This window comes from Drosophila ananassae, chromosome 2L (genome assembly GCF_017639315.1).
Source record: "Drosophila ananassae strain 14024-0371.13 chromosome 2L, ASM1763931v2, whole genome shotgun sequence".
Lineage (NCBI taxonomy): Eukaryota > Metazoa > Arthropoda > Insecta > Diptera > Drosophilidae > Drosophila > Drosophila ananassae.
In genome coordinates, this window is record NC_057927.1 from 6,831,764 (window position 1) to 6,859,509 (window position 27,746).

Below are 27,746 nucleotides of genomic sequence, written 5' to 3' on the forward strand. Positions count from 1 at the left end.
ATATTGGACGCTCCCCTCATTTCCCCAATATTGTCAAGGGGTTCCATCAGAAAAATACTTAAAAAATCTAATCAAAAATAAGTTTCGAGGTTTTGATGCAGATTAATCAAGAATCGAAATACATATCTTTTAAGGCATTCCGCTGCAGGATCGGATGCAAATTGGCCAAGATATGGACATCGTGGTGTGCCATATAGGACGCTCCCCGCATTTCCCCAATATTGTCAAGAGGTTGTCAAAACTATGGAGATATTCCGCTAGAGGATCAGGTTCAAATTGGCTAAGATCTGACAAATAAGTATCATATAAAAAAACCTCTTGACGAGGTAAAGTACCGGTGACGAACCTGCATGCGAAACCCAAAATATCTGATATCAATTTTAGTGACGAAAATATGCTATATAGGTGTACAAAATTGCATATAAAAAATATTCTTGTTCGGCACGTGACTGATTTGTTTTTGTTTTTCTTGCACGTGCCGAACAAGAATATTTTTTATATGCAATTTTGTACACCTATATAGCATATTTTCGTCACTAAAATTGATATCAGATATTTTGGGTTTCGCATGCAGGTTCGTCACCGGTACTTTACCTCGTCAAGAGGTTTTTTTATATGATATCAGTTGTTTTTTTGTATATATTGATCTTCAATTATTTAAAACAGAACGCATAATATATAGAATATATGTATATGGAAGTAACCTCTGGACAGGCGATTCACATAGTTAGCAATACTTTAATTGTAAGGATAAACATCAAAACTCTTTTTTTCTTAACTCTATAGATTTTGACATTCAAGAAGGTGGAATAATTAAAAACCTTTCCAAAGACGTAAAGAATTTTTCGATAGCTTCAGTGGCTCTGAAGTTATACGTATTTTTAATTTACAAAGGTTTTGGAATTTGGTTAGTTTAAAAATTTTAATTAAAAATTTGCTCAAAAATGTATTTAAAATCCAAAATTGTTTCATAGTTGTGGGAAACCAAATTGTTTTAACAAATTAACAGATGAGAGGCCTATCCTTATGAGATTTCCACTATATAATAAATTATAAAAAAAAAACTAGAAAGGAAAGCTAACTTCAAGCGGAGCCGAATTTGATATACCCTTGCAGTTAAGCAGAAGCTTATATTATTATTATATATATCGGATCCTATAGAGTTGTCCGATCCTTATGAGAATTTCACCATCAACAAAATTTCTAATAAAAATATTGGAAACAGCCCCAAGCATCTTTAAAAATAGAATGGTTGTGCCATTTCCGATCTTTCAGTTATATGGCAGGTATAGGATATAGTTGGCCGATTCTTATGAAACATAGGATTAGATTGCCCAAAACGGAAACCATAGATAGTCCCATCCTATCCTAATAAAATTTTGCAAATCGGATAAGATTGTCCAAAATGCAATCTGTACTAAGTTCCATCCTTCTAACTTATAAAAAAAAACCAAGTTATGGCATATCCGATCAATCATATAATAAACATGTATTATATCTAAAATAAATGCGCAAAGATAAAAAATTAAAAAAAAACTGGAAATTTCGTTTTTCCAGTTTTTCTAGTTAAACCAATTGTTGAATGTAACAATTTATTTTGGGTGTGCGATATAAAATAATAAATATTAGAAAAGTATTGGCGGAGTTGGTTTGCCTGGTTTTTTTTTTAGCTTTTAATCCATGATTTGACCGAAACACGTAATTTAAGTAAATTTATATGCATTATATGCTCAGTGGGGGCATATGCATATAAAGCTTTCTACTCATAAAATTTTGCATTCTTCTTATTAACACATCAAAATTTGCCATCAAGCAACAAAGTTCGAGATTAGCCGAGTGGAGAGCGTTGTTGTTTCTACCACGGTAGGGCCTGAGTTCTAATCCTACTTGAGGCAAAATGCTTATGTTTTACTTTTTTTAAGCTCTTTTTTATTATACCCTTGCAGAGGGTATTATAATTTTGGTCAAAAGTGTGCAACGCAGTGAAGGAGACATCTCCGACCCTATAAAGTATATATATTCTTGATCAGGATCACCTCCTGAGTCGATATGAGCATGTCCGTCTGTCCGTCTGTCCGTCTGTCCGTCTGTCTGTCTGTCTGTCTGTTTCTACGCAAACTAGTCTCTCAGTTTTAAAGCTATCGAGTTGAAACTTTGCACACATCCTTCTTTCATTTGCAGGCAGTACATAAGTCGGAACGGCCGGGATCGGCCGTCTATATCCTATAGCTGTCATATAACTGATTGATCGGAAATGCCATAACTTCGTTGTTTTTTAAGATAGAGGGTTGGGACTTTCCACACATGTTATGTTTGACCAACATATCTTATGTGCAAAATTTCATAAGGATCGGCCGACTATATCCTTTAGCTGTCATACAACGATCGGAATTGGCAAACTTTGGTGTTTTTTAAGTAAGAAAGATGGGACTTGGTACAGATTACTCTTTGGGCAAAATAATTCAATATGTTCAATGTTGGTCAAATATAACATGTGTGGAAAGTGCCAACCCTCTATCTTAAAAAACCCCAAAGTTATGGCATTTCCGATCAATCAGCTATATGGCAGCTATAGGATATAGTCGACCGATCCCGGCCGTTCCGACTTATATACTGCCTGCAAAGGAAAGAAGGGTGTGTGCAAAGTTTCAACTCGATAGCTTTAAAACTGAGAGACTAGTTTGCGTAGAAACCGACAGACAGACAGACAGACAGACAGACAGACAGACAGACAGACAGACGGACAGACGGACATGCTCATATCGACTCAGGAGGTGATCCTGATCAAGAATATATATACTTTATAGGGTCGGAAATGTCTCCTTCACTGCGTTGCACACTTTTGACCAAAATTATAATACCCTCTGCAAGGGTATAAAAATATAGACAAACAGACCCACTGGCTTCATTTTGAAAAAACTGTAAAAATCGAATTTCTTGAATAACTTCTGAAAGAAATGTCGGACCGGGTCGGTTGAAGTACCAATCTTCTGAGTCTTCTCATTAAGACATGAGACACTGAAACACAAAGCAGAATTACAACAAAAGTTGCCATCAAGCAACACAGTTCTAGGTTAGTCGAGTGGAGAGCGTCGTGGTTCCTAACACAGAGGGCCTGGGTTCGAGTCCAAGTTGAGTCAATGTTTACGTTTTGCTTTTCAAGCCCTTTTTTATTTGGATTTTATTTTTTAATAAATAAACTAAAATCTGAAAAGATATACATACTCCATATTTTTTAGGGTATTGACCAAATATAAGCAGACTCCAAAAAGCAAAGATGCCAATCAAATACATACACATGTACATATAAGTAAATGCAAGCTTCACAAGAGGCTGGACAAAATGGGTAGCTGCACTTACAGGACTATATCTTGAGTTAACGGATTTTGCCAGATATAAGCGATATATCGAAAGTTGCGTCATCTCAAAAGCTATCTACACGTGCAATAAAAAAAAAGGATCAGTCGAGTCAATTTTGAAAAATAATTTTTTTTAAAAAAAAAAAAGTTTATTTTCAGTGTATTTTTGTTTTTTTACTATATAGACGTTTGGTCTCAAAGAAAGTGAAATTGATATTTAAAAAACCATTTCAACGGTGTAAAGCTTTTTTTAATATCTTTCTTAATTATAAAGTTATGAATTTTTTCATTAACAAAGTTTTTTTAATTTTTTGACGTAAGCTAAAGGTATTTCAAAAAGTTGTAGAACAATAGTTGCTCATATGATAGTAACAAACATTTTCCAATTTTTTTCAGGATTTTTAAGATAAAAATAGTGCAAACAGACAAACCGACAAACCGACGCAAACTGGCTTCATTTTGAAGAAGAAGAAAAAATCGAATTTTTTGAATAACTTCTGAATGAAATGTCGGATCGGGTCGATTGAGGTACCAATCGACGCGTATTTAGCTCTAGAATGCGAATATATAAAAATATCCTATCTGGGGACTAAAATGTGTCCACCAGCCCCATTTTAGTGATAAAATTTTTTTTTACTTTCACCCTAATTTCTCCCAAACCAAATAACTTTTGGAATATGTTTCGACAAAAATTATCTAATTGAAACAATACCTTTCGATTGGTATATCATTCATTTAGATCGGTTGCCTACAGAAAATTTTTAATTCTTCGGCTATATATAGAGTTTCCTCGCGCACGCCTAGGCATGCAGGTCGTCACCTCGTGGACTTCCGTCCACAGTGATACAGGGAGCAATTGCTCCGTCCGAAGATTGCGTTGCCTGCTTGTTTATGTTGAATTAGCATAGGAGACTATTTAATTTTCTTATAATTAATGGGGACGATGCCAATATGGTTAATTTCTTGGCGTCGTCGGAGAGAACGTGTTTAGAAATTGCATTCGGGTTGCATCCGCCGTTCCATATCAGTTAGTTAGATCAAAGGTTAACACGATCTAATAAGGTGTAAAACACCTGACAACACCAACCATATAATTAAATGTGTTTATACTAATTCTGTCTATCATTTAACAGCTGTCTGATGTTAATGATGGAACGCATTCTCCTAAATAGCCATCTCGGCCTGCACAGGCAGTTTGAGCTGGAAGCCTATTACGGGTAATGCCGATGATCAGCAGTCCGACCGACCGAAGCATGGAAACTCGTACACCAATATACGATTTCGCTCCGTTTGGACCACATACTACAACTTGATCCCATGAAATAATAAAGGGGATGAGCAGTCGGACAGTTGGACAGTCGGACACTCGGACTTGCCGGCACACACATACACCTTTTCGAAGGGGCAGACTCACTCACATGTGTGGAAACCAGAAATCGTGTGTGCCTTTTTACCTTTTTACCGATCGCCCTTTTCTAACACCTTTTCTGTGGTTCGATCTTAAACACAGGCGTGCCGCTGCGTTGTCGGCGACTAAAAAGTGAACAAATGAGTGCCGGTCGATTATTTAAAGCCAATATCTCTAATTACGGTTCTGACACATAGCACAGCAGTTTCCTTTTTAATTTATGGGTTTCATTTAATGTAAACTACTTCTTAAGCCATTGTTACGCTTTGTTGGACAGGTGGTGCATTAGTAAACTAATGTCGGAAATTATAAAAAATATGTTTAGTTTGGGGAAAATTATTTTATAAGACTGGTACAAAAATAAAAGTTTAATAAAATGGAGCAATTGTACCCAATTTCTTTGAACATCTTTCAATTATTGTTTCTTATTTTTGAACCAATCAAGCAAGACTTATAAATTTAAAGTTTAAAAATTTAGAATCAATAACATTTCAAACATCAAGTTTTCGTAGTAAATTAATTCTTAGGGTAAGATTGTCATTAGTCTTCTGAATGGTTTAATTAATATGTAGAATAAATCTTAAATTGATAATTAAAAACAGCAACTAATAGTTTTATCTTTATCTGAGACTAATGATGGCGTTTTGTGCTATATTATTATTATATAGTAAATGTCTATTAATTATGTGAGAGATCAAAGACCCAGATATAAATAAACAGAAACCAGTTAAAGTTAAAATAAATGTACAAATGCCGAAAGGCCCATAATTTCAATGTTTGAATTATTCCAGCCAACCAATTGCAGCTGCAAATATTATGAATTAGATTTTTTCAATGCGATTTTTGTCAGCAAAGCAAGAAATGGGTTTTTAATTTGAACCCGGGGGGTATGTTTTGCCTTTCAGATTTTCTGTTTATTTTCATTGGTTTCCGTTTCGGTACAATTCGACATTAAATGGATGATTGTAGCAACTGTTAACCGTATACCGGAGAAAATAGAATTAAAGCGTTACTTTCTGTTTGTCGGATGTCCTGATTATTACGCATTTACAAGGCAAATGTCAAACCCACTGGGTGGGTACTGAGCCCAGAAAAGAGCAACCAAAACAACAACATGGTGAATATAAAAAAAAATTTATGGTCGCGGGTTAAATACCTTGACCATCCCTCTGTTAACAAAATTCTTATAACGCGTTGTAATTGTTTGGCGTGAAATTTGTTGTGATTGTATCTGTTGTTACATTATGTTTGTGTGCTCGCAGCCCATTTGATTGAGCCAACCTCAGCGGCTATAATTTTATTAAAAATATGGTACTGTATAAAATGTAAATTTATGTTTCGCGTTCGTTCCGCTAGCGAATTTTGAATGCTTATTCATGTTTCCGTAAATGGTTTTTAAATAAATTTTAAATAAGATTCACGGTTGAATTGAGGTCTAGGATGTCCCAGAAACAATAAAGGCAGGAAATACTCTTCTCACCCAAATTGTATTTTCTCACGAAAAAATAAATAATGGAAAACAATTTGGTTCAAAAATGCTTCTAAATGATTTTCAAAAACCAAAAATTTTCATGTAAAGTATACCTATTCAAACATATTTAAAAAGGAAGCTTAAATTAACTATATTGGATTGAACATGACATATCTTTCAACGGAACTATTTTAAATTATTTGAAATTATTGTCTAATATTACTTATCACTGATAAGTTATCAGATTCCAATTTTCCACAACATTTACATTGTTTTTTTTTTTTAACATTTTTTAAAACCTTTAATTTTTCGCTTTTTAGTACAAACAGTAAACTATTTTACACTTATTGTTCAAATTCTTTATCGAAATTATACAAAAATTCAACTTTTTAAACTATTTTATTTTTAAAATATTATTCTAAAATTATAATCATGTAAAATCTTCATAAAAATACGTTCCTTTTAAAAATCTTCATGCAGTATTCATCGTACTTTATGGTGAAAAAAGGGTTTCTCGAATCAAGCTTTAGGGATGGAATTGGGTTGAATGGAAAACTGTAATGGAGGAACCTCCATTATTAGCATATTTACAATATGGCCGTGTGCGACAAATTAATGTCGCAATTTTTTGCAGAGCAAAAAGCACTCACCATAACTGAAATAATAAACTCATTCAAGCTTCGATGTAGTTGCGTGTGTACATACATTTGTAATGATAGCGATTATATTAAGTACATATTTATATATAATTTGGTACAAAAATATCATGACATTGCTGGTTGCGGTAATTTGATTACCTTTGGCATATAATTTTACGGGATAATTGAATTTTTGTAGGCATTTAAAACTCGTTAATGGTTAATCAGAAGAGCTACTGTAGACATATTCATATGTCCACTTGCATTAACATATACAGTTTTATTACTTTGCGCTTTTTTGGCCACGCCCCAACAAATGTATTTAAGCCATGGCCAATCCCGTCCTAGGTTTTATTTTTATTATTGTTTTGTTCGTATAGACCAGCAAGGGAGCGAGATGTGCGATATCGTTGTGGTGCCATCTCGCTCCCGGCGGACGACTCTCATCCAGCCATTCCTCTCCAGGTCTCTCTCTCCGGCCGTGCCCGGGCCCCTGGCCCCTGGCCCGTCTGTCCCGTCCCGTCCAGCCGCCCTCTAGGAGCTGCGCCGTCGCTCCGGCACATCGTTGTTAACCTTCGCTGGCCGAGCACCTAATTATCGCTATGAACGGCACAATTATGGCCAATGCGATTGTTATTTATAAACAGATAAATAAATTCTTAATTTACTACAATATCCGTTACGGGCTAGTTTTTTAAATGTACTTCAGTATAGCTGGTATTTTTTATTTTTTTGGTCTAAAATAATAGGTCTGAAATAGAAGAGAAGTTATGGATTAGGGAACATGGTTTTATAAGAAACATAAATAATGCTTAAAAATATATGAAATTATGTTAACTATTTCCAATTACTACTTCAAAATTATACTATCTTTATTTAAAACAAAGATAGACCTAGTTAAGAAGTTAAAAATTGTCGTAAAAATAGCTCAAAGTTAATTTACTTTAACCAATTGGCATTTCACAGTGGTTATTAATTCGAAAGAATGCCTGCTCATTAATAGCTAATGCGATTCAATACACCCATCCGCCGGATTGCGATTTGCTGGTCTATCAGGCGCACTATTAAAGACAATTATCCATCCTAGTGTTAAATCGAGTCTCGTGAAATCGCAGCGAAGCTCAAAACAGGCAAAGGCAAAGGCAAAAGCCAAACCCACACGTTCGCCGAATGCGGTGGCAATGTGCTTTGGCTTTTACGTTCTGTGGAATCATGGCCGAGTCCCAAGCAGGCAAATTAACTAACAAGATTATGAAAACGTAAAATCAGTAAATCGGTAAAGTGGTTGTAATTTTCTTTTTCAACACCTCTCTCGCATTGGGCCGTTAGCCAAAGCCAACGCCAAAGCCAAAGCAAGCCAAAGGCCCAGAGTCCCAGCCATGGTCAGAACCAGCTGCCGGGGCGGCTGCTCTTTTGTCCGGAGCAGAGTCGAGGCAACAGCAAAGGCAAAGCTAAATAAAACCGACGAGATACTCCCCTGAAACACATAAAAAAAAATTATATAAAGTTTTAGATTTTGAAAAAAAAAAACAACAGTTTTTGGAGTTCCAAAGTCCTTAAAGGAGCTTAGTCTACCAGGCCAAAGTATAGGTAACCATAACTATAGGTCAAAAGTTTAGATTTTAGTAAATCTTATAAGTAGAATATCTTAAAAGTTTGAATATAAATTAATTTCCATGTAAAATGTTTAGAGCCCTACTTTTTTTTTTGGGTGCAACCGCCGCAACCACCGGCGGGGCATTAGCTCTTCGCCAGAGCGGAGTAGTGTGGTCTGGTCGGACTGGTTTATTCGTTTAGTAAATCTCAGACTCTTTGCTTTGGCTCTCCTCGCCCAGCTCCGGCCCAGGTTCGCTTTGAAGTTTCGCCGTGGCGGAGGGACAGGGATGATGCATGTTCGCATCGCGGTGATTGGGAGAGAGCACGGGGGCAATGATGTGAGTGATTATATTTTGATTGCATTGCTCACTGTGGTTGGTTGTACGGGGACGGCATTGCTCACTTAGTACAATAACCGGCACGTCGTCTGCCAGTCTGCTGAAACAGTAATTTTTTGTGTGCCGTGTTCTTCGTTTGTTGTCGTTTGTTTTGTTCCCTCTCTCTATCGCTATCTTCGCCTCCAGTTTTGGCCGATGCCGCCGAAGTCTCTGTAGCTACTACCGCGCACTCCCCACACGGCACGGAACCCTCCATCATCCTGGTTCACTCCCCGCCGCACCGCTCACGTATTCGCATTCAGCTTTTGATGGTAATTTGCCAGGCCGGGGGAAACCTCAGTGAGAGTGCTTTTACATTCAGTGTCGTCGCTGAAGCTTATAACGAGCGTAGTTCTTGTGCAGAGTTTATTGCCGACAGTTCGCGCGATCTTGTTTGCCGTCGCTATCCAATCGCAAATCGCCTCTGCCTTTGCCTTTCCAATGCCGTTGCTGTTGCCTCCTCGGACGTCATGTCGTATCGCCATTACACCACCATAGGTTACTTAGTTCCTCCGACGGTTAAACTAGTGTCCTCCAGTGTCCGTCATGCACTGCATTTTATTTAGGATGTCCAAACTGAAATAATTAAAAACATCAATTATAATTAATAAGTGAATTAAATAAGATTTAGTTTGGCGCGATTAAAGTCTAGAAAAGTAAATCATCTAGAAAAGTTTTGTTGACAACTTAACTGCCTGGCCGGGGTACTTAACGGGTTAATTAACGTTGGCAAATATGTAACACGGTGATGTGTTGACCCAGTACAACCCAGTACATCGCTCAATAATGCCCAGGCCCTCGCGAGAATCCTACGGCGAACAGAAGCCCCCCTACTCGTACATTTCACTGACGGCCATGGCCATTTGGAGTTCGCCGGAGAAGATGCTGCCGCTGAGCGACATCTACAAGTTTATTACGGATAGGTTTCCGTACTACCGCAAGAACACCCAGCGCTGGCAGAACTCGCTCCGCCACAATCTCAGCTTCAACGACTGCTTCATCAAGGTGCCGCGTCGCCCGGACAGACCCGGAAAAGGTGCCTACTGGGCCCTGCATCCGCAGGCCTTCGATATGTTCGAAAACGGTAGCCTGCTCCGACGGCGGAAGCGCTTCAAGCTCCACAAGAACGACAAGGATCTGCTGAACGAGGAGCTCACCGCCCTGGCGAATCTCAATCGGTTCTTTTTCACCACCCGGAATGGAGGTAGTGGGGCACACATGGCACCCCTGGACATGAACGCCGGAGCCATGCGGCTGGATCCGATGCCCAGGACACCGAATCACATGCCAAACTCGCTGGGTATGCCCCATGCCATCCCCGGCTCTATCTCAAGTGCTGATCACACGAACCTGTCCGACATGGGACTGACCAGCCTGCCCTCGCTAACTAGCTCGGATATTGAGCTGCGACCAAAGCGATCCTTTACGATAGAGAGTCTGATTACGCCGGACAAGCCGGAACACCACTCCGAGGACGACGACGACGATGATGATCGCGTGGACATCGACGTTGTGGAATGCGGAGGCGGCGGCGGCGGTAGCGCTGGCAGTATCTCTCGGTATCCTGGCACGCCCTCCGCCTCCGAGGAGTACATGTCCGCCAGTCGATCGAGTCGCACCGAGGATCCCCTGCCGCCCCTGCACACGATCAATGCCGGAGCGCATGTGCCCTTCCTGCACTACGCCACCGGCGGAGCCAACGTGGCCGGACTCCAGGCGGCGGGACTTCCGGGCTCCAGTGCCAGTGCCACCTACGAGCTGGCCATCTCGCATCCGCTGTTCATGATGACAGCGCCCATTGCCAATATGCACAATATCTACTACAACAACGTCACATTAGTGGCACCGGCGCAACAGTATCGGACACCCGAGGTCCAGAATAGAATAGACAACGATATGCGTACGATATAGTATTAGATAAGCCGTTTGAAAGAAACATCTAACAAAGCAACAAAAACAATTATGTATAGCATTATTTATGAAACGATATATGTATATCCATCCAAACGTAGTTCCTTTTGAATTAAGGTTAATTGTAATAGGACCAAAACATATGGCATACCTAGGTGTTAGAAGGCATGTAAATAAAGCTTGTTATACAAATTTTAATAGCTTGTATTACATATCCGTACTAGTAAATTATTTATTTTATTTGTATATCAAACCTAGTGCATAGATCGATCATTTTGTGAAGAATATAAACATTTAAATACCGAAGAAAATCGTCTTTGAAAATCTTGGCATTATACATATTTTCAGCACATGTTTATAAGATTAGATTTGAAGTATAGCTGATCGAGGACTCTCCGACCAGGTCTTAACTCTTTTTTGAAATATTTTTAAAATTAAAACATAATACAGAATGGCTAACAATGAAGTTTATTCAGTACTGGATTATATATCTCATCCCTGTTTAACTTTAAAAGTATCTTTCAATATATTTTATTATATTGATATTTAGTATAAAGTGTCCTATATATTTAAAAATATAGTAACTGATCAAATAGAATTTTTATATCTCGAAATTGACATTCTTTTGGATGCTTTAGTGAAATTATAGGGAAATTTTTTAATACTCTAATTCATATAAATCTATAGGTATTATTATTCGAGGCTTCCAGAATTATTTTTCTGGCGTTTTTAAATGGAACATTTTTCTAGCTTCAGTGATGATTAGGGGCGTCGGTAAGGGTCATCAGTAAAATTCAAAATTAAATACACCCAAATTAAAATAGAGTTTACCAACAGTCTTTAAATTTTACTCCCATAACGTTATAACGTTGTAGATTGTAGAACAATTATTCCAATAATTAATTATTGGACTTCTATAGGATTGGACTTCAATAAAAATATAGTCCGCCAGATATAGTTTTTTAAAGTTTCTAAAACGAACCAAGTGTTCCTCAACAAATAAATTTTAGGCCAAGAAAGCTACAAATTGTCGCAGTCTTTCAAAAATGGTACGGTTCCCCACTAAAGGGGGTTTGAAAAAAATTAAGCTTTTAACATAAAAAAATTAATAAAATTGTAATTGTTAAATAATATGACAGTTACAAATTGTACTCGACTAAGCACGCCCGTTCCGACCGGTGGGTACCTACCGGTGTGTACAAAAACACAGAGACGAAAAGGCTGTGTGATTCTGATTAAGAATAAAGATTTATATAATTCATATAGCCCTATATAGGACTCCTACCAAGGTTTTCAGCACCCAAATCCGTTTGAGGAAGAGTATCATAATTCTAATCTTGCCCTAAAGTATCCCTTAACGTTTAATTCACATCACTAAATCTTTTCGCAAAATTTGATGAAAACAGGCAGCATTATCATAAAGCTGCCCAATGCATAATTAGTCTGCAAGGGTATACCACATCCCAAGCTGGAGCCCTCGAAGCAAGTCCTCCTTTCTGGCTGCAATAAACGGTTGTATGTACTTAACAAGCAAGATGCGTGAAATTTAAAACACTTTCGGGTTATTAACATAAAGGAAGTAATAATAACAAGGTAACAGAAAACTGGCCTTAATGGATACACCAGCTGAAGTGTTTGGCCATCTATATAACTGCTTTGAGCTGTTAAATATTTGTTAGTCCCTTTTGCGTTCATAATCTAAAGGAGCGGCTAAAATACACATTTTCGTATCCTTTCTCTAAAGGTTCGTGTGTACGAGTGTGTCGAATTTATAACGTGCTATGGGCATTTAAAGTTTTAAGACAAAAATATATTACAAGAAAAGGTGAGTATACGTATCTATATCATAAACATAATTTAATATTATTAATTAATGATTCGGAGAAAAAACACCATATGGTATTTAGGGATCTTGTTAGCTTTAACAGGGGATTATAAAAAAATTAGTCTCCTTTGGCCTGATCTGCTAATGACATAAGGATCTTTCTAATTAAGTGAAATAAATTTATTTGAATGGAAATAATAGCGGTGAAGGTGTTTTATATCCTGGTTGTTATGAAGAGAACCCAATTTAGCAGGTATAACCTGTATCTTTAAAAATTTCGACATTTGGGACAATAAAGATGTTTAAGTATTTATCTTACAAACTAACAGAGACTGATCTTCTTGTTATCGAAATGTTAAAAAAAAAAAAACAGAATTAAAAAAAAAGACTATAAGATTTATATTCAACCTTAAATAAATTGGTGTAATTTCAAATAAAATCAGCCCACCTAAACATATTACTACTAATTATATTTTACTTATTTTTTACTTGCTTTTTAACTCCACTTTTCTTGTAATAAATTTACCCTGATCAGTCGCGCCTTTTTAAAAGAGGTTCGAAAAAATCGAAGATGATGACTGCAGCATAAACACCCCAATGTTCATATATCATGTTCCATTAAACGAAAAAATAAATCTTTATCGGGGTACCGGACCGTCGGAAAACATAAACCTAGCGGTTTTACCTGCTTTAATTATATTTGCTTTAGTCAAATTAGTTGAAACGGAAAATTAGCGGCAACATGAAAGGTGCAGGCAAAAATTTACTTTCAACTCCAGCTGCGAGAAGAATTATGCTGTAATAATTAGTTACAAACATAACAAAATGTTTTCATATAATAAATGGTGTCTTGGTTGTGTCATTACTATTTGTAAACATTTGCCGCCAAGGGAAAAATATTTGAACTTATTGAATAAATACAAAGTCATTTTAGTAATAAAATGAAATTTATGATTGATTTTTAAGGCCCTACCGAAACCATTAACGTAAGGTAATTTCAGTTTGTTTGTGTTCACCTTTTGTTGGTAAAACAAAACTCTTAAATTTTATTATTTACAGATTTATAAATACTTTTTCTTTTATATTTTTTGGAGAGCAAAGATCTATACAAACATTTTATTAGTTTCAAAATGAAAACTTGACCAAAATGCCACATTTCATATTGGGCCGCCGATCTATTCTAATAATTTGTAGATTTAAAAATATAAAAGATTAATTTGCATAATCGTTTTGGTCGCTTGTAGAAACGTGAAAATCATTTGGGGCTAATCAGGCCAAAGAATCAAATTACAGATACGATTAAGGTTTGTGTTGAAATCATAAAATTCGATACACTTAATTTTCTTTCAGAAAGATTTAAAAACATAAACGTAAACTTGTTTTTTGCTTTTTTTTAATCTGGATAAATCAGTTTATGGCTTAGAAATATGTACTGCAATAACTTTGGAAACCAGGTGGTGGAAAATTTAACTCTCCGGCGGTGTTTTAGCCTTATCCTAGCCCAGCCTTAGAATGACATTTAAACTATAAACTAAAGTTATTTATGTTTTACATACACTTTAACTAACTGACACTCCTCTCACCTAAAGTTCAATAATTCAATTTAGGCAAGAATCCACCCTTGAAAATGCAAATCGATCTGTAAGCTCCTCGAAGTCAAAACTGTTTCCTTTTGTACGATGCAGTCAGTTGGCCGAAAACTATCATACCCCGCGTGCAAAGGTAACAAAAAGGTGCTGGCTTAGACAGTGGCTTTAAATTATCGCCACGGGTGTTCTCCCAGTCGGGTCTTTTAACAGTCGGAAGCCTTTATAGAAATCCATTAACAAAACCATCATGTTTTTTGTTATTGCCGGTACATCAAAGAGATGCTCCAAAGGCTTTGAATACTTAGAGTGATCGGAACGAATAGTAATCGGTACTTTGTCACGAGCCCATCTGTATTTCGGCCGATTCAAATTGTTATGGTTACGTATGTTTTCGAGTATGTTTTTGACTGCCAAGATCCCCAAGATGCTTAATGATATTTGTACGAGTTTAGGGGATATTAATTTGTTTCTGTAAATAAAAAAGGGTCAAATCGCATTAATGCAAAAGAAGCGTATCGACTGCAAGTGTTTAAGCCATATGTTTCGTATGATTGTTTGTTGGAAGAGTCAATGGGTGGCTTAAGGCTCACTATACAGAGGGTTAAGCCAAAAGGATACTTTAGTTTAAATCAATTTTAAGTTTAATATATTTGCTTAATAAATTAAATATATAACTTTGACATCTGCTTTCAACTTTTGCAGTTGACTTTGTCAAATGTATAATTTATTAGATCCTATTTTGTTTTCATTCATTCACACACAAATATTGCAAAGTCATCGCCGTTGAAAAGGGGCTCGAACTCATAAACACTAATGATACAATAAATCAACACAGTGCGAAAACATCACTTCCTAAAAGGATCGTCATGGTGTAGTAGGTTAACATTAACAAAATGACTGAGGTCTTTACGATAAGGGATGCTGGGCAATATGTTCCGATGGGGATGCCGCCGGTCTTCAAATCCTATACCACCAGAGAGTGCAAGGATTGGGTTTATGGCACCCAACAGCCATAGGAAGGTAATGAGCCGCAATAGCACTTGAGCATTTGGCCAAAGTCATCGAATTTATTACCACAAGTGTCACGTGACCACTTGATTGAGGTAATTTTGTTGGGGCATTATTTGCAATTTTTTATATAGAGCCGCACACACCAAACGTATTTGTATTTACAATTTTGAATTATTAAGCAATCAAACGATTCCTCAATTTCAAATTGTTTCACGGCATATTTCTCTAAAAATACATATTTAGGATTGGGTTTCTATAGAATTTTAGGATTAAAAATTCGTTAGCCACTCTTGACAGCTTAATTTGGGCCAAAAGCGATATATATTTAATCGCAAATTAGATTTGCTTATGCGGCAAGATGAAAAAGTATAAAGTAAACATTATCTGAACAGGAGATGTGCTTAGCAAAATGTGGTGTGTCTCGCTAAGATTGCCTCAAATTCCCATGCGATCGATCTCGTCGACTGTTAATGCCCGGTGCATGCATACATGTTGAAGTGTACGAAGTCCCCCTCAGGAACTGACGACTTATCCGTCAGTGGAGCAGCAGAAAAGCCCAAGACTGAGCCAAGCATCAGCTAAGTAGCTTCAACACCGAAAACTAGTTTCGCACACACAGACTAGTTTGCACTCGAGCTCGGCTCGGGTGTTGATGCTGATTAACCATATTTATACTTAAAAAATTGAAAAGGGTTTTTAAGTGCCTGCAGAGGTGTTGGCCAATTTGGAAATACCCTCTAGTGGTACTACTAGACATTCAAAAATTGCCCATATACTATATCATACTGTACATGTTTATTGGAGTTTCTTGATCAAAGAAAATTTTAATCTTAATGTGCGAAAGTAAATTGGTTAAAATATATATATTATAGTAGTTATGGAGCAAAATCAAGCTAAAGGTGCAAAACAAAAGCCAAATCAAATGCTTCTAACAGCTTACTTTGTATTTAGGCACGAATTGTGCGAAAACAACCAGCCTACCATCGCACCATCACCACCATCTAAAGGTATTTCTTGATCGACCGACCAAGCGACCGACCGACCGGCAGAATACCGCCACTCTGTCTCGCAAGTCAAAAGCGGCATTTTTAAATTGGTAGTCAGATCTCAGTTTCTCGGTTCGTAGAAAGGAGCTCGGGCCATTATGGCTTCCATCGAAGTGATTTTTACTGTGCGCTGCTTGTGCGCGGCCTGTTTGTTAGCCTGATGTCTGAGCACACCTCTTATTATACTTGCCACACCACCCCGATCCCCACGCTCCACTCCCTCCCCCCAACCAACCAACACACACACACCTTTGCGAATTATAAACGTCTGTGTAGGGCGGCGGGGCGACTAGCGGCTGTTCAAATTGCAAAATATACAATGCGTTCCTCCTTCGTCCATACAAACACCCAAACCCATACCCATACCCAAACCCAAACCAAAACCCAAACACACACACGCAACAGGAGAAACACCACCGAGTTTAATTTGATTTCGATTCAGCATCAGCTCCAGCTCCAGCTCCAGAGCCGAGGAAGCAGGAATCTCTGGCCTGCCAGGCGGTTTAATCATTTACCCACGTTCAACTTGGCTGGAGGAGCCAACCAGCCAAGAAAATCAAGAACCAAAGCCGAGCCGCTCTGTCATGAATAAGGTTATGATTTAAATTCGGTCCGATGGGTGTTGTGTGAATGATATAAGCCGAGCGAAGGAGCTGACGATGTTCATTCTCACCTCGTCGACACTAACGATTGAGCCGGCCGATGCCCATTTAATAGGGGCAGTAGGAAATATGCCTCTGGGGCGGCTGAGTGCACTATCCATAGAGCATCGCCAGCCAACCGTTTTTACATTCTTTATCAGTAATAAAAAGGGCTTATTATTTTCATTACGTGGAGTACATTACTATTTTTTCTTTGGTACGTTAGGAGTGTATGCTTAGGAATATGAACACTTTTTCTTATAGAAATATTATAAACAGATTAATAGAATATGGAGAAATATAATAAGTTAAGGGGTTTTGGAGCTATTTTTATGAAAAATAAACTTTATAAACTATAACATACTATCGAAAAAAGTCTGAAAGAAACATATCAATCAGAATATTTTTAAATTAATATTTGCTGATCATAAAATACACGTTTTTTCACAAAATTATATTCATATCTAAATAAACTTGTATCACATTTATAATTATGAATTCCAGGATTACATGTTTTTGGTATATCATTCTAGAACGTAAAATATAAGGATCTAAATAATAATATTAGTATTTTCTAAGGAAAACTATTTTTTTAACTTTTAAATTTAAAACCATAATTCAAATCTGCATTAAATAAAGTCCTGCACCCTTTAAACCATAATTTTAGAACCAGCAAAATTCCAACTGGGCAGTATTCCTTAGCGCTCTTATATTGCAGGTAGAAGCATGAACACTGCACTTAAGCTTTGTCGGGAAGATTCAGAGGAACCTACACATGCATACCGGTATACTTCGCAGCTCCTCGGGGTAAACACAACTCAACTCCTCAAATTAGTGTGTTAGCCTTCAATAAATTGGCGGCCTGTTGTGTTCAAACATTTATTTCTTACGAGTATAAAGCAATACAAAGCAGACAAAATCCCCAACACATAGGTAAAATAAATACTGACGGTTATTATCCCCGACACCAGCAAAGATCTTGTCTTCGCTTCGGACTCCTTTTGGGAGCGTACAGTATTTTAAATCAAGATAATATTGCTAAATATGTTATTTGGACGCTTTAGACCTTTGGTGGGAATCAGCAGCTTACACACGGTACTACCAAATATTTAATTAGAAGTAAACTTGTAAGGTTTTTAGCATTCCTGCTATTTATGTTCCGAATACCTCTAGTCATGTAAAGTCCTTATGGGGAGAGCATGCTTAATTAAATTGATTTAGTTTACGATGTCGAGACTCTTTCATCTTAGCGTCTCGGCAAAAAACAGTCGACAGCAGAAGAGGAGAAAAACTTATCGATTGGGTGATTACTGAGTAGTTGTTTTTACTGAAAGACTGTAACCCATGCCACGGCACCTTTTTTTTCTTGTTTTCACACCGGATCTGGCCAGGACCATCTGTGCGCATGATTGTTGGCATCTTTGACACTAAAAAGGAGGCAATAATCGCATTAATTTCGAATTTGTTTGGCAGCATCCTTAAGAAAACTTAACATACTATTAAACAATTTTCAAAACTAAGGCCTAATGATTCTGGCTAATTTTGTGTCATATAGGTCAATCTTTTGGCCATCTCTTTAGGCCTAAATGCCACTCAGCCAAACCTGTTTAACATTTCTGACACGCCCCTTCCGGTTCGAAATTTTCTGGCAGCTTGAGTTGGTATTGAAATTTGGAGAAGAAACTTAAATATTTTGGCGTCATATGATAAAAATAGGAGGACTAAACTTTCTAGATAAGAAATAGTTCCTGTATTTGGTCAAATTTAATATTAAAAGCAGGGCTAAGCCAAAGATGGTTGACATAGGTTAGAAAATTTCATCTAAAATCTAAAAACTTTAAAAGGGTAAAGACGCCCAAGCATATTTGAGGCCTAATCCAGCACATATAAGGGCCACACATATGAGATTATTAATTATTTAAAAAATTTTAATTTTGTAAAATAAATTATAATATTTTATACATGTATAATTTTACATTTTTAAATAAAATATTATTATTGGTTTTCCATTTAAGAACTGACTTATGTAAATAAATATCTAATTTAAAAAGCAATGAGCAACATTTGAACATTACTTAAACATTAAAATTACAATAAAACATTAATATCTAGCAAATTAGATTAGAATAAGTCAACCACTATTCTGGTAATATCTACATCGTATATGGTTCAAGGCCAATTGGGGTAGATATTCCTAAAAGTTATAGGTTTTATTAAAATAATATTATGGCCAAAGAAATACAGGAAAAATTAAAATTACCAGCTAGAATTAGATATACAAAGGTACTTTTCCTAAAACCCCAGCCGTACTGAACCCTACTGATCTATCAGCTTCTATTCTTCATATGGCTTCTATTGATCATATGGAACTATGACTAAATAAAAATGTTAATTTAAAATCCCAACTTATTGTCAACAATGTTTTTTTCGAAGATGTCATTCGATAAGGAACTCGAAGGTAAGTGAAAAATAAACTATTATTAAGTGAATATTTCAAAATATAAATATAAAAGTAGGTAAATAGAAGTAAATGTTAGTAAAAACTGCATAATGTACTGCCCTTATTACCAGCAATTACAAGCAATTACACCTATTCAGAGAGCACCTCTTAATTTTTTCATGTTATGTTGAACATTAAGCTGATAAACATATATCATAAGGCAAATATGTACATATATTTGTGTTCATAATTTATTTTTCAATTTCAGGCAAAAGGCAAAAGCAATTTAAACCATTTTGCGGAGGAAAGCAGTGCGATGGGAAGTGAAATACGAGCATTTCCTTTATTGTTTCATGTTACGGCACGCCCACAATTCATATAGAATAAACAGGTATTGACAAAAGCTTGCAAATCAAGGGCTCCCTCCCCGGGACATTGTGCTTTTACAGCACGCATGCACTATCATTGAAAATTGAAAATGGCGATGGGAAAAAATGGGGCCTCGTTGCCTTGTCGCTGGGACAAAACGCTTTTCCGCCACGCTCCTGGTGTTTTTGGCTACTACAACTTTGTATGAGTAATAGCCGGAGCGATGATTGGCCGTAACTCCCCGAACAACCCCACTCCGAGCCTGGCCGTAAACAACACCTACGGTTGCCATTGGTACAAAATTCAGACAGGGACAACCAGATCTGATACCTGTTTCCACAACAATGCCGGACTGACTGCCCTCTCGCTCGGAATACGTATGTATAACATGAGGATTACTCTCCGATCCGGTCTTGCTCTCCCCGGTGTAGTTGCCCTTCCATAAAACATGAAGTTTGGTTGCCCCTCATTTTAGTCTTAACACTGCTGTCGCCGAGAAAACATCGCTCTAAAAACTAAACAAATAAATTAAAAAAAAAAACGTAGCGGACCGATTGTGTGAAATTGTTTTGAACTACCCGACGTCCAAAATGCCACGCCCATTGAAAATGACTTACGGTGATCAGAAGCCTCCATACTCGTACATATCATTAACGGCCATGGCCATTATACATTCGCCGCAAAGATTATTGCCGCTCAGTGAGATATATCGATTTATTATGGAGCAATTCCCTTATTACCGGAAAAACACGCAAAAATGGCAGAACTCATTGCGGCACAACCTGAGTTTTAACGATTGTTTTATAAAAGTGCCCCGCAATGTTACCAAGGCCGGCAAAGGATCCTACTGGACCCTCCATCCGATGGCCTTCGATATGTTCGAAAACGGCAGCTTGCTGAGAAGGCGCAAACGTTTCCGTGTCAAACAGCTGGAAAAGGATTTAAACAACTGGAAATTGCCCGCCGCCAATACAGAAATGGCAAGTGCTCACTACTTGGACGATCAAATGAGTCATCTGGGCTTCACAGAGCCGCCCATGAGTGCCGGACACATGCCTGCCAACTTTGACCTGGGTAGTCCTGTTCCTGCCTCGATACCCAACTACAAGACTTTGCCGACGATCATGCCGACGTGTTTGCCGCAGCTACCAGTTCGTCCGAAACGGGCGTTCACCATCGAGAGTCTAATAGCACCGGATCCAAAGGGATTACCACATCCGGATTTCGGAAGTGCCGAAGCCAACGCATTGAAAAAGCAGCAGTTTACCTTGCCATTTAACTTCAACGAACTGGCCACGCACTATCAGTTGTACTTTCCAAACTTTTTATACAACAGCCAATATGGCAATTTACCTTGCTATCAAAAAACACCGCCGCTTTTTCACAACGGGCCGCTGTCAGTATTTTGATTTCAACAGTGTAACTAATTGCCCATAAGGCAAAAATAACTAATTAGTGGTCCTATTATTATAGTTTTATGTTATTTACTTGTGTACTCGTATTTAAATATTGTAAGCGATTGAATTTGGATTAGCTCTGAAATCAATAAAGAACTGCCCCATATCCTCCTTGAAGTCTAAAAATTGGAAACAGTTTTTGTAACCAGTAATATTATATTATAATACCCATACCCAATAAAGATGTAATTGTGATAGCATTCAACTCTTTGCATTTTCCTAACTATCTTCCATGTTTGTTTCCGCAAATAATTATAGTCAGTAAATAAACTACGATTAATTCGATTACAGGTACAAAAATAGGTCTGCAATGGTTAACTTACCGCCCATCCTCCTACTTTTCCTGCCTTGTTTTGTAAATCATTTGGGCTCACACCCCGCACACACATATTTGACTAGCCGTTGTTTCCATTAGCTGCCAATCATCCTTATATATGTTTGACTTCGACCCTAGTTGGAATGCCTCGTGTAAGTATGTATTCCGTTCCTATCACAGGTGGGAGGCGTGAGGATAACGGTCGATATGGCGGGGAATGTACCTTGCTATGTCTTACAAGAAAGGCGATTCAGTGTCGGAAGTCGAATCCGAAAACACCCTAGTATAATGTATAAGATTATTTATGGGCTTAACAAGGTGTTATTACCAACATTTGCCTATTTGTTCTATTGTTGGCTAAGAAACAGCGAAATACAAGGGAGGAACTCATATTCTTTTATAAGAATAGATATCTACAAACATGAACTTTTGCTTAATTCCCGGAAAGTTCCTAAGAGCCCCTACAAACCAAATAAGAACCTCGGCAAGATTGGTTAAGACTTACATAGGTGTCCTGCGAGTGCCATATAGACTTACCAATTTTGTTATAAATTATTGTAGTAGTCGATTGTTAAAAGCCCAGAACAATTTGGATAAGATTTAGTAATTCCTGCTTTTTTGTGTCCATTCTCCATTTTGGGACGCCAGAGACCCCTGAAAAATACAATTTGAATAAATGTGTCGATTACAGCTTATTAAAAACTTCAATGATACGTGGCAGAATTCTCGTAATTCAAATTTGATCCTTTTTCGATGGGCTGCTTCTTCAAATCCAGTCCAAAATAGTCCAAAACCCATAAAACAAATTGAATTTGACCCAAGCCAAGCCATTGGGCGATTTCAGAGACTCCTAAAAAGCAAAAATTATATTAGTTTCTAGATTATATCTTATTAGAAACTAGTACACTTATTGTTATTAAAGTTTAGGCCTTTGACGTCTCCGAAAATTTCCTAGATTCCACAAAAAGTCGAAAAACCATAAATAAAATAAAATTGTCTATGCCAAGAAAGCCATGCCGCCGAGTTCGTAGCTTCCGATTTTCGATTAAGGCATACCGATCGATAATAGATCGTTAGTTTCAAATCTTCTTGTTTCTTCGGATTATAAATTAAATATAATAAATATAATATTTATTTTAAATGCATAAATATAAAAAAGCCATGCTAATTTTGAAAATGTGACAATCAATATAAAAATAGTGACGCTATATTAGAGAACTTGATTTTTCTGCAAGTAAAACCTAATATTCTACAATTTCATTAGTTGAAACATTATATAAATTTATGTTTATCAAATATTATTTGTTAAATATATCTTTTAAATAAAGTTTAGCTTTTGATTCATATCCCATCCGTTCCATTTGGACCAAAACTCCGGCAACGCCGCCCCGCCCCTTTTTCAGGGTTGGAAAACGCAGCAGTGATTTTGGACCATCGATATTTCTATCGATTCCATCTCCTCTCATAGTTGTTTTACATTGCCATTTTGTTAATGTGAGTGTACAAAATTTAAGAAACCAAATTAGCTTTCGAACCCCGATTATGATATTGTGATATGAATCTTGTGCTCGATTTCAAAATGCTTTATTTGTCTCGTCCTTCCGCCGCCTAGCCACCTGACTCAGAGCAGACCCAATACCCGAACTCGGCCTCTTCGCTTATCCTTTGTTGATAGAAATCACATCGCGCACCGTTAGAGAAAAGGGCGAAGAGGAGACGAGAAAAGAAGTGAAAACAGTTGCATTCCGCGGAGAGGCATTTGCTGGCACCCCAGCATGTTCAGCATAAGCGAGCTGTGCTGCATGTTTTGCTGCCCCCCCTGTCCGGGGAACATTGCGGCCAAGCTGGCCTTCCAGCCCCCGGAGCCCACGTATAAGCTGACCCCCGCCGATGACACGAATGCCAGGTACAACTTGCAGCTCTTTGACCGCGCCGAATGGCAGTACTCCGAGCGGGAGAAGTCCAAGGTGGAGGCCTTCTTCACCCGCACCTCGCGAGGCAACCTGATCACCTGTACCTACGTCCGGTGCAGTAAAAACGCCAAGTACACGCTACTGTTCTCCCATGGTAATGCAGTTGATCTCGGGCAGATGAGCAGCTTCTATCTGACCCTCGGCTCGCAGATCAATTGCAATATCTTTGGTTACGACTACTCGGGGTACGGCATGAGCGGCGGCAAGCCCTCTGAGAAGAATCTGTACGCGGACATAGAAGCCGCCTGGCAAGCAATGCGAACGCGGTAAGCGAATTAAGCTTTTACAGCAGTGATAATTAAGTCATATTTAGCCATCGCTACACTATCTATATTTTATTTAATTTTATAATAAATATTAATTTCTGTCTTTACTTTCCAGGTACAACATTAGTCCCGAGACAATAATCTTGTACGGGCAGAGTATTGGCACGGTGCCGACTGTGGACCTGGCCTCCCGCCACGAAGTCGGCGCCGTAATTCTCCACTCGCCGCTCATGTCTGGCCTGAGAGTCGTGTTTAGGAACACAAAGAGAACTTGGTTCTTTGACGCATTTCCCAGGTAAGCGTACTGCGTCCATCAATTCAAGCTGCCTTTATTTGATCTTATCGCATTTCCGAACAGCATTGATAAGGTCGCTAAGGTAAAGGCTCCAGTTCTGGTTATTCACGGCACCGATGACGAGGTCATCGACTTCTCCCACGGCATTGGAATCTACGAGCGGTGTCCTAAGACAGTGGAGCCGTTTTGGGTGGAGGTGAATATATTTCATTGATGGATTGCTCTTTGTAAAGTAATATTGTGTAGTTGCTGCCCAAAACAAATGTGTGTCAATAAGACAGTTGCCAGATCAAGTTGCAATCCAATTTCTGTTCAATAATCGATCCAAGAGAACAAACATTGCCATTTTGTTAATAGTATTAGAATCTGACGTAATTTCTAATTTCAGGGCGCTGGTCATAATGATGTTGAGCTTCATCCGCATTACTATGAACGCCTGCGGAAGTTCTTGTCGGTGGAGCTCATCACATGACAATTAAAGAATAATGTGGATGGAGGTGTTAGTGACACTACTTCTGGTGTAGTATCGAATTCAAACCCTGCCGGAGCCAGTGTGTCCCTAAGTTCAAAACATCCCAATCCATCCTCAGCTACCGCAGGAAGCGAATCAAGTAAAAAAAATGCGGAAGCTAACAAAAAACGGAGTGAAAACGATGGTTTGTAAAACATCATAAATATTGCAATGTAATAATTTATATACATACATAGCTCACATCAATACATTCGATAATTGCATTTTTAAAGGTTAATATATATATTAAATATGAATATGCCAGGAGTTTTTTGTACCAAGATCCCCATATTTACTGCATTGTGATCCTGGTCTCCCCCCTCTATGAAACAATAAGTAAAAATCATATCATCTAACTTAAAATGAAATATGTAAATGCTATTTAATATTATTGATAGGCAAAGACACAAACAAGAGAAACAATTACGTTTTGTTTGAATATTATCATTTAGCAAATACACATCAGTAATCAGTAATATGGTTTTATACATTAGTGTAAGGACAAAAAGTTTGAATAAAGCAATTTTTGATACTTTGGAATTTTACCTTTTTCTATTTATGCTTCTTAAAACGAAACAAAGAAATATGATTTGTCGCTTGAATTACAGAATATTCATAAGGAATTTTATTGCGCTTCATATTCTATATATTTCTCTTCGATAAGCGTTCGTCTTTAAGAGTATTTCTAATGAGTATGTTCGGTCTTTTTGCAGGTGCCTCAAATTCCAGCCAGAGTTCTACAAAGGCTCTCGAGCAGAAGTTTCTTTAGCAAAAGCAGTCGGGCTCGTGTTTTAAAGCCCAACCATTATCACCACAGTTCTCAAAACTTGAATTATTAAATAAACCGTGCGGTAACAGACAGAACAAACAACATAGAAAAGATGACCCACCTTTAAGTAATGAAAAGTCGAATGGCTTTTTTGTTTCCCGATTAAAACAACCAAATATGGCGCCAACACTTCCAGTTCTCTCTCCACATTCTCCAATGAATGCAAACTTATATATTAATAGCCAACATACGCAACTTTCCGGGCGTTATTTAAACAACAAAGTGTCTCAGCAGGTCGATGCAAATAGTGTTAGGCGAGTGTCGTCGAGCAGATCTCTCAAGGACAGTCAAAAAGTTTTATCCATTTCATCGACATTAGTATGCAATTGTGAGAAGGAATACAAATCGAATGGGTCTGACTCGGAAGCCAACGAAGAAATCAAAATCAAATTAAATTCAGATACAGGTACAGGTACTAAGCTGGCCAATAGCGCCAAGATCCAAGACTTGAAAGTATGTAAGACATCCGATAAAAAGAATTCTGCAATAGACGAGTCTGCCAAGGGGTGTTTGCAATTAAATTGTGCTACGGGAAAGGATAAGAGAGCAGTGTCTCCAAGACTGTCATTGCATAAAAGTGGCTTTCAGCAAGCCATCATTATATCGGATGAAAGCGAGGTTACAAAATCTCCGCGAGGTGCTAACAAAACAACGAGACAGCTGTCCAGCAATGCAGACAATCAATTTTATCGTCAACTGACTCATAAAATAAGTAAATCGGAGCAAACTTCCCCCAACAATGTGGAAATTGACAAAGCTAATTTCTTATACGACACTAACAACAGGAGTACTAGCTGTCTGGTTAATCCCTCTGATCCATGGGTTAAGAATTCCGATATAAGAAGTGATATCTCATCCAAAAAGGAAAAGCATTTAAATTCCCAACATTACATTGATCCCTGGGTTCGACGGCAAGCAGATGTCCCCGTGGAAGTCTCACAGTTTCCCAAGAAGAATATCTATCGCGAAAAATCTCTATCTTCCCTAAACAATAAACTTATTTCAACCAGAACTGAAAAGGCAAAGTGTGTGAAGCCGCAACTGAAGCATTCGAAGACAGTGCTAGACGAAGATCACGTATTTTTAAATGAACCCGGACTGCTGTTTGCTCCATTCTCACCGCCGCATAATAAAAACAAAAACTGGTGCCTCGACCAATCCAATAACGATCTAAAAGGAAATATTCAAAGTAAATCAGCAAGTGTTATTCCAGACAAAGTAAAGGAGACTTCCAGTCCGATAGCAAACCATGTTAGAAAATCTGTATATCAAAATAATAGTAACTTGCTTTGTCCAAACGATCAAGCCAGATCTTTACTTCAAGTAGAAAAATTGCACTCTAGACATAGCTCCCTATCGATTCCCAATCAATCCAATGACGAACTTCCGCTAAATATCCGTCGACTCTCCGAGCAGATTCGTGAGCTGCCCTTGGAGCGAAATCTTCAATTGTCCCTCAGCGATCGGAACGTAAGCAATATGGCGCCAAGTGAAAGGTCTGGAGGCAGGGAACAGCAACCAATACCCCAAAAGTTGGGCTCCTACATTTCGGATAAGTACCACGGAAATAAAATCATGGCAAGCCAGCACGAAGACTTTATCTCTTTAAAACGAGCCTCCAAAGATTCCACAACTGTTAATATTGTAAAACCATTTACGACTATTCATAAGCCTGATCCACTTCTAGAAACCACCTGTTAAACCCATTTGCTAGAAACCCGAGAGTCGATATTAAAGTGTCTCTGCATTAGCTCATTCATAGATCATCAAAATATAAAAAAAAAACGTAATATATATACATAAAAAGAAAACCACACACACAAACATATACATACTTCTTATATATCGATCGAATCTAAATATGAATAATAAATAACATCAAAAAAAAGAAAAGAGAAAAAAAAACATAATAAAAACTATTTTTAGTAGTATCTTAAGTTTGAAATTTTTACAGTGATTTTGCATTTATATTAAGTAACACGATAATGCCCTTCCACCCATGGGGACAAGTTCTAGGCTTAATAACATTCGCAAGCATATATATGTGTGTAATAGTGTATTTTTTCCTCATTTTATTGTCATTTTACATATTTGTTGTAATACATTTTATAGTAATAAAATCTTTATAAAGAGCTAAATGAATCATAATTTGTATTCGGATAATTGGCGGGTTTATCTGAGTCTAAGTGCTTGTGTACGTAGTTTCCGTTTCCGTTGGATACATGCTTATATCTCTTTTTAGTGGCAATGGAATCCCCAGTAGCAACACCATAAAATAATAAACAAACAATACTTTCACATCTTTTTGTTTGGGTATTGCATAATATAAAAATATTAAGTTATTTTGTATACCCTACCAAAGCGTCTCACAAAGTTCAATCCCGAAATATTTGATTTTTTTACGACCCCGTGTATAGG

General features: G+C 37.6%; 3 protein-coding genes and 1 long non-coding RNA gene across 7 annotated transcripts; 3 read left to right on the top strand and 1 right to left on the bottom strand.

The window, feature by feature from the left end:
* Positions 1-6,569: 6,569 nt before the first annotated feature.
* Positions 6,570-22,720, bottom strand: LOC123257309. 3 transcript variants are annotated; one of them, XR_006507349.1, is made up of 5 exons: positions 22,360-22,709; positions 22,169-22,304; positions 21,992-22,108; positions 8,843-9,425; positions 6,570-7,627 (listed from the first exon to the last, which is right to left on the bottom strand). It is a non-coding gene; the product is annotated as an uncharacterized LOC123257309 (long non-coding RNA). The 3 variants fall into 3 exon arrangements; XR_006507348.1 differs by having other exon boundaries at positions 6,572-7,627; positions 21,992-22,304; positions 22,360-22,706; XR_006507350.1 differs by lacking the exons at positions 6,570-7,627; positions 8,843-9,425 and adding an exon at positions 17,582-18,299 and having other exon boundaries at positions 21,992-22,304; positions 22,360-22,720.
* On the top strand, positions 9,420-11,124 carry LOC6500669 (fork head domain-containing protein FD4). Its single transcript, XM_001953654.3, has one exon. The coding sequence runs from the start codon at positions 9,636-9,638 to the stop codon at positions 10,758-10,760; it is 1,125 nt and encodes a 374-aa protein (XP_001953690.1). The 5' UTR covers positions 9,420-9,635; the 3' UTR covers positions 10,761-11,124.
* LOC6500670 (fork head domain-containing protein FD5) lies at positions 20,121-21,343 on the top strand. Its single transcript, XM_001953655.4, has one exon. The coding sequence runs from the start codon at positions 20,272-20,274 to the stop codon at positions 21,088-21,090; it is 819 nt and encodes a 272-aa protein (XP_001953691.1). The 5' UTR covers positions 20,121-20,271; the 3' UTR covers positions 21,091-21,343.
* A 119-nt stretch (positions 22,721-22,839) lies between the features above and the next one.
* Positions 22,840-27,476, top strand: LOC6500671 (alpha/beta hydrolase domain-containing protein 17B). Of its 2 annotated transcripts, XR_006507653.1 has the most exons (6): positions 22,840-22,948; positions 23,067-23,693; positions 23,809-23,988; positions 24,052-24,184; positions 24,377-24,644; positions 25,213-27,476. XR_006507653.1 is itself a non-coding variant. In XM_001953656.4 (5 exons), exons 2-5 carry the CDS (start codon positions 23,230-23,232, stop codon positions 24,458-24,460), a joined length of 861 nt encoding a protein of 286 aa, XP_001953692.1. In that variant the 5' UTR covers positions 22,840-22,948; positions 23,067-23,229; the 3' UTR covers positions 24,461-25,039. The 2 variants fall into 2 exon arrangements, 1 of the variants encoding a protein (XP_001953692.1); XM_001953656.4 differs by lacking the exon at positions 25,213-27,476 and having other exon boundaries at positions 24,377-25,039.
* Positions 27,477-27,746: the final 270 nt, after the last annotated feature.

Coding starts and splice junctions, on each gene's coding strand:
- LOC6500671 (XM_001953656.4), top strand. CDS start 23,230: ATGTTCAGCATAAGCGAGCTGTGCTGCATGTTTTGCTGCCCCCCCTGT. Junction 23,989..24,051: donor TTCTTTGACGCATTTCCCAG/GTAAGCGTACTG, acceptor ATTTCCGAACAG/CATTGATAAGGTCGCTAAGG. Junction 24,185..24,376: donor TGGAGCCGTTTTGGGTGGAG/GTGAATATATTT, acceptor TTCTAATTTCAG/GGCGCTGGTCATAATGATGT.
- LOC6500669 (XM_001953654.3), top strand. CDS start 9,636: ATGCCCAGGCCCTCGCGAGAATCCTACGGCGAACAGAAGCCCCCCTAC.
- LOC6500670 (XM_001953655.4), top strand. CDS start 20,272: ATGCCACGCCCATTGAAAATGACTTACGGTGATCAGAAGCCTCCATAC.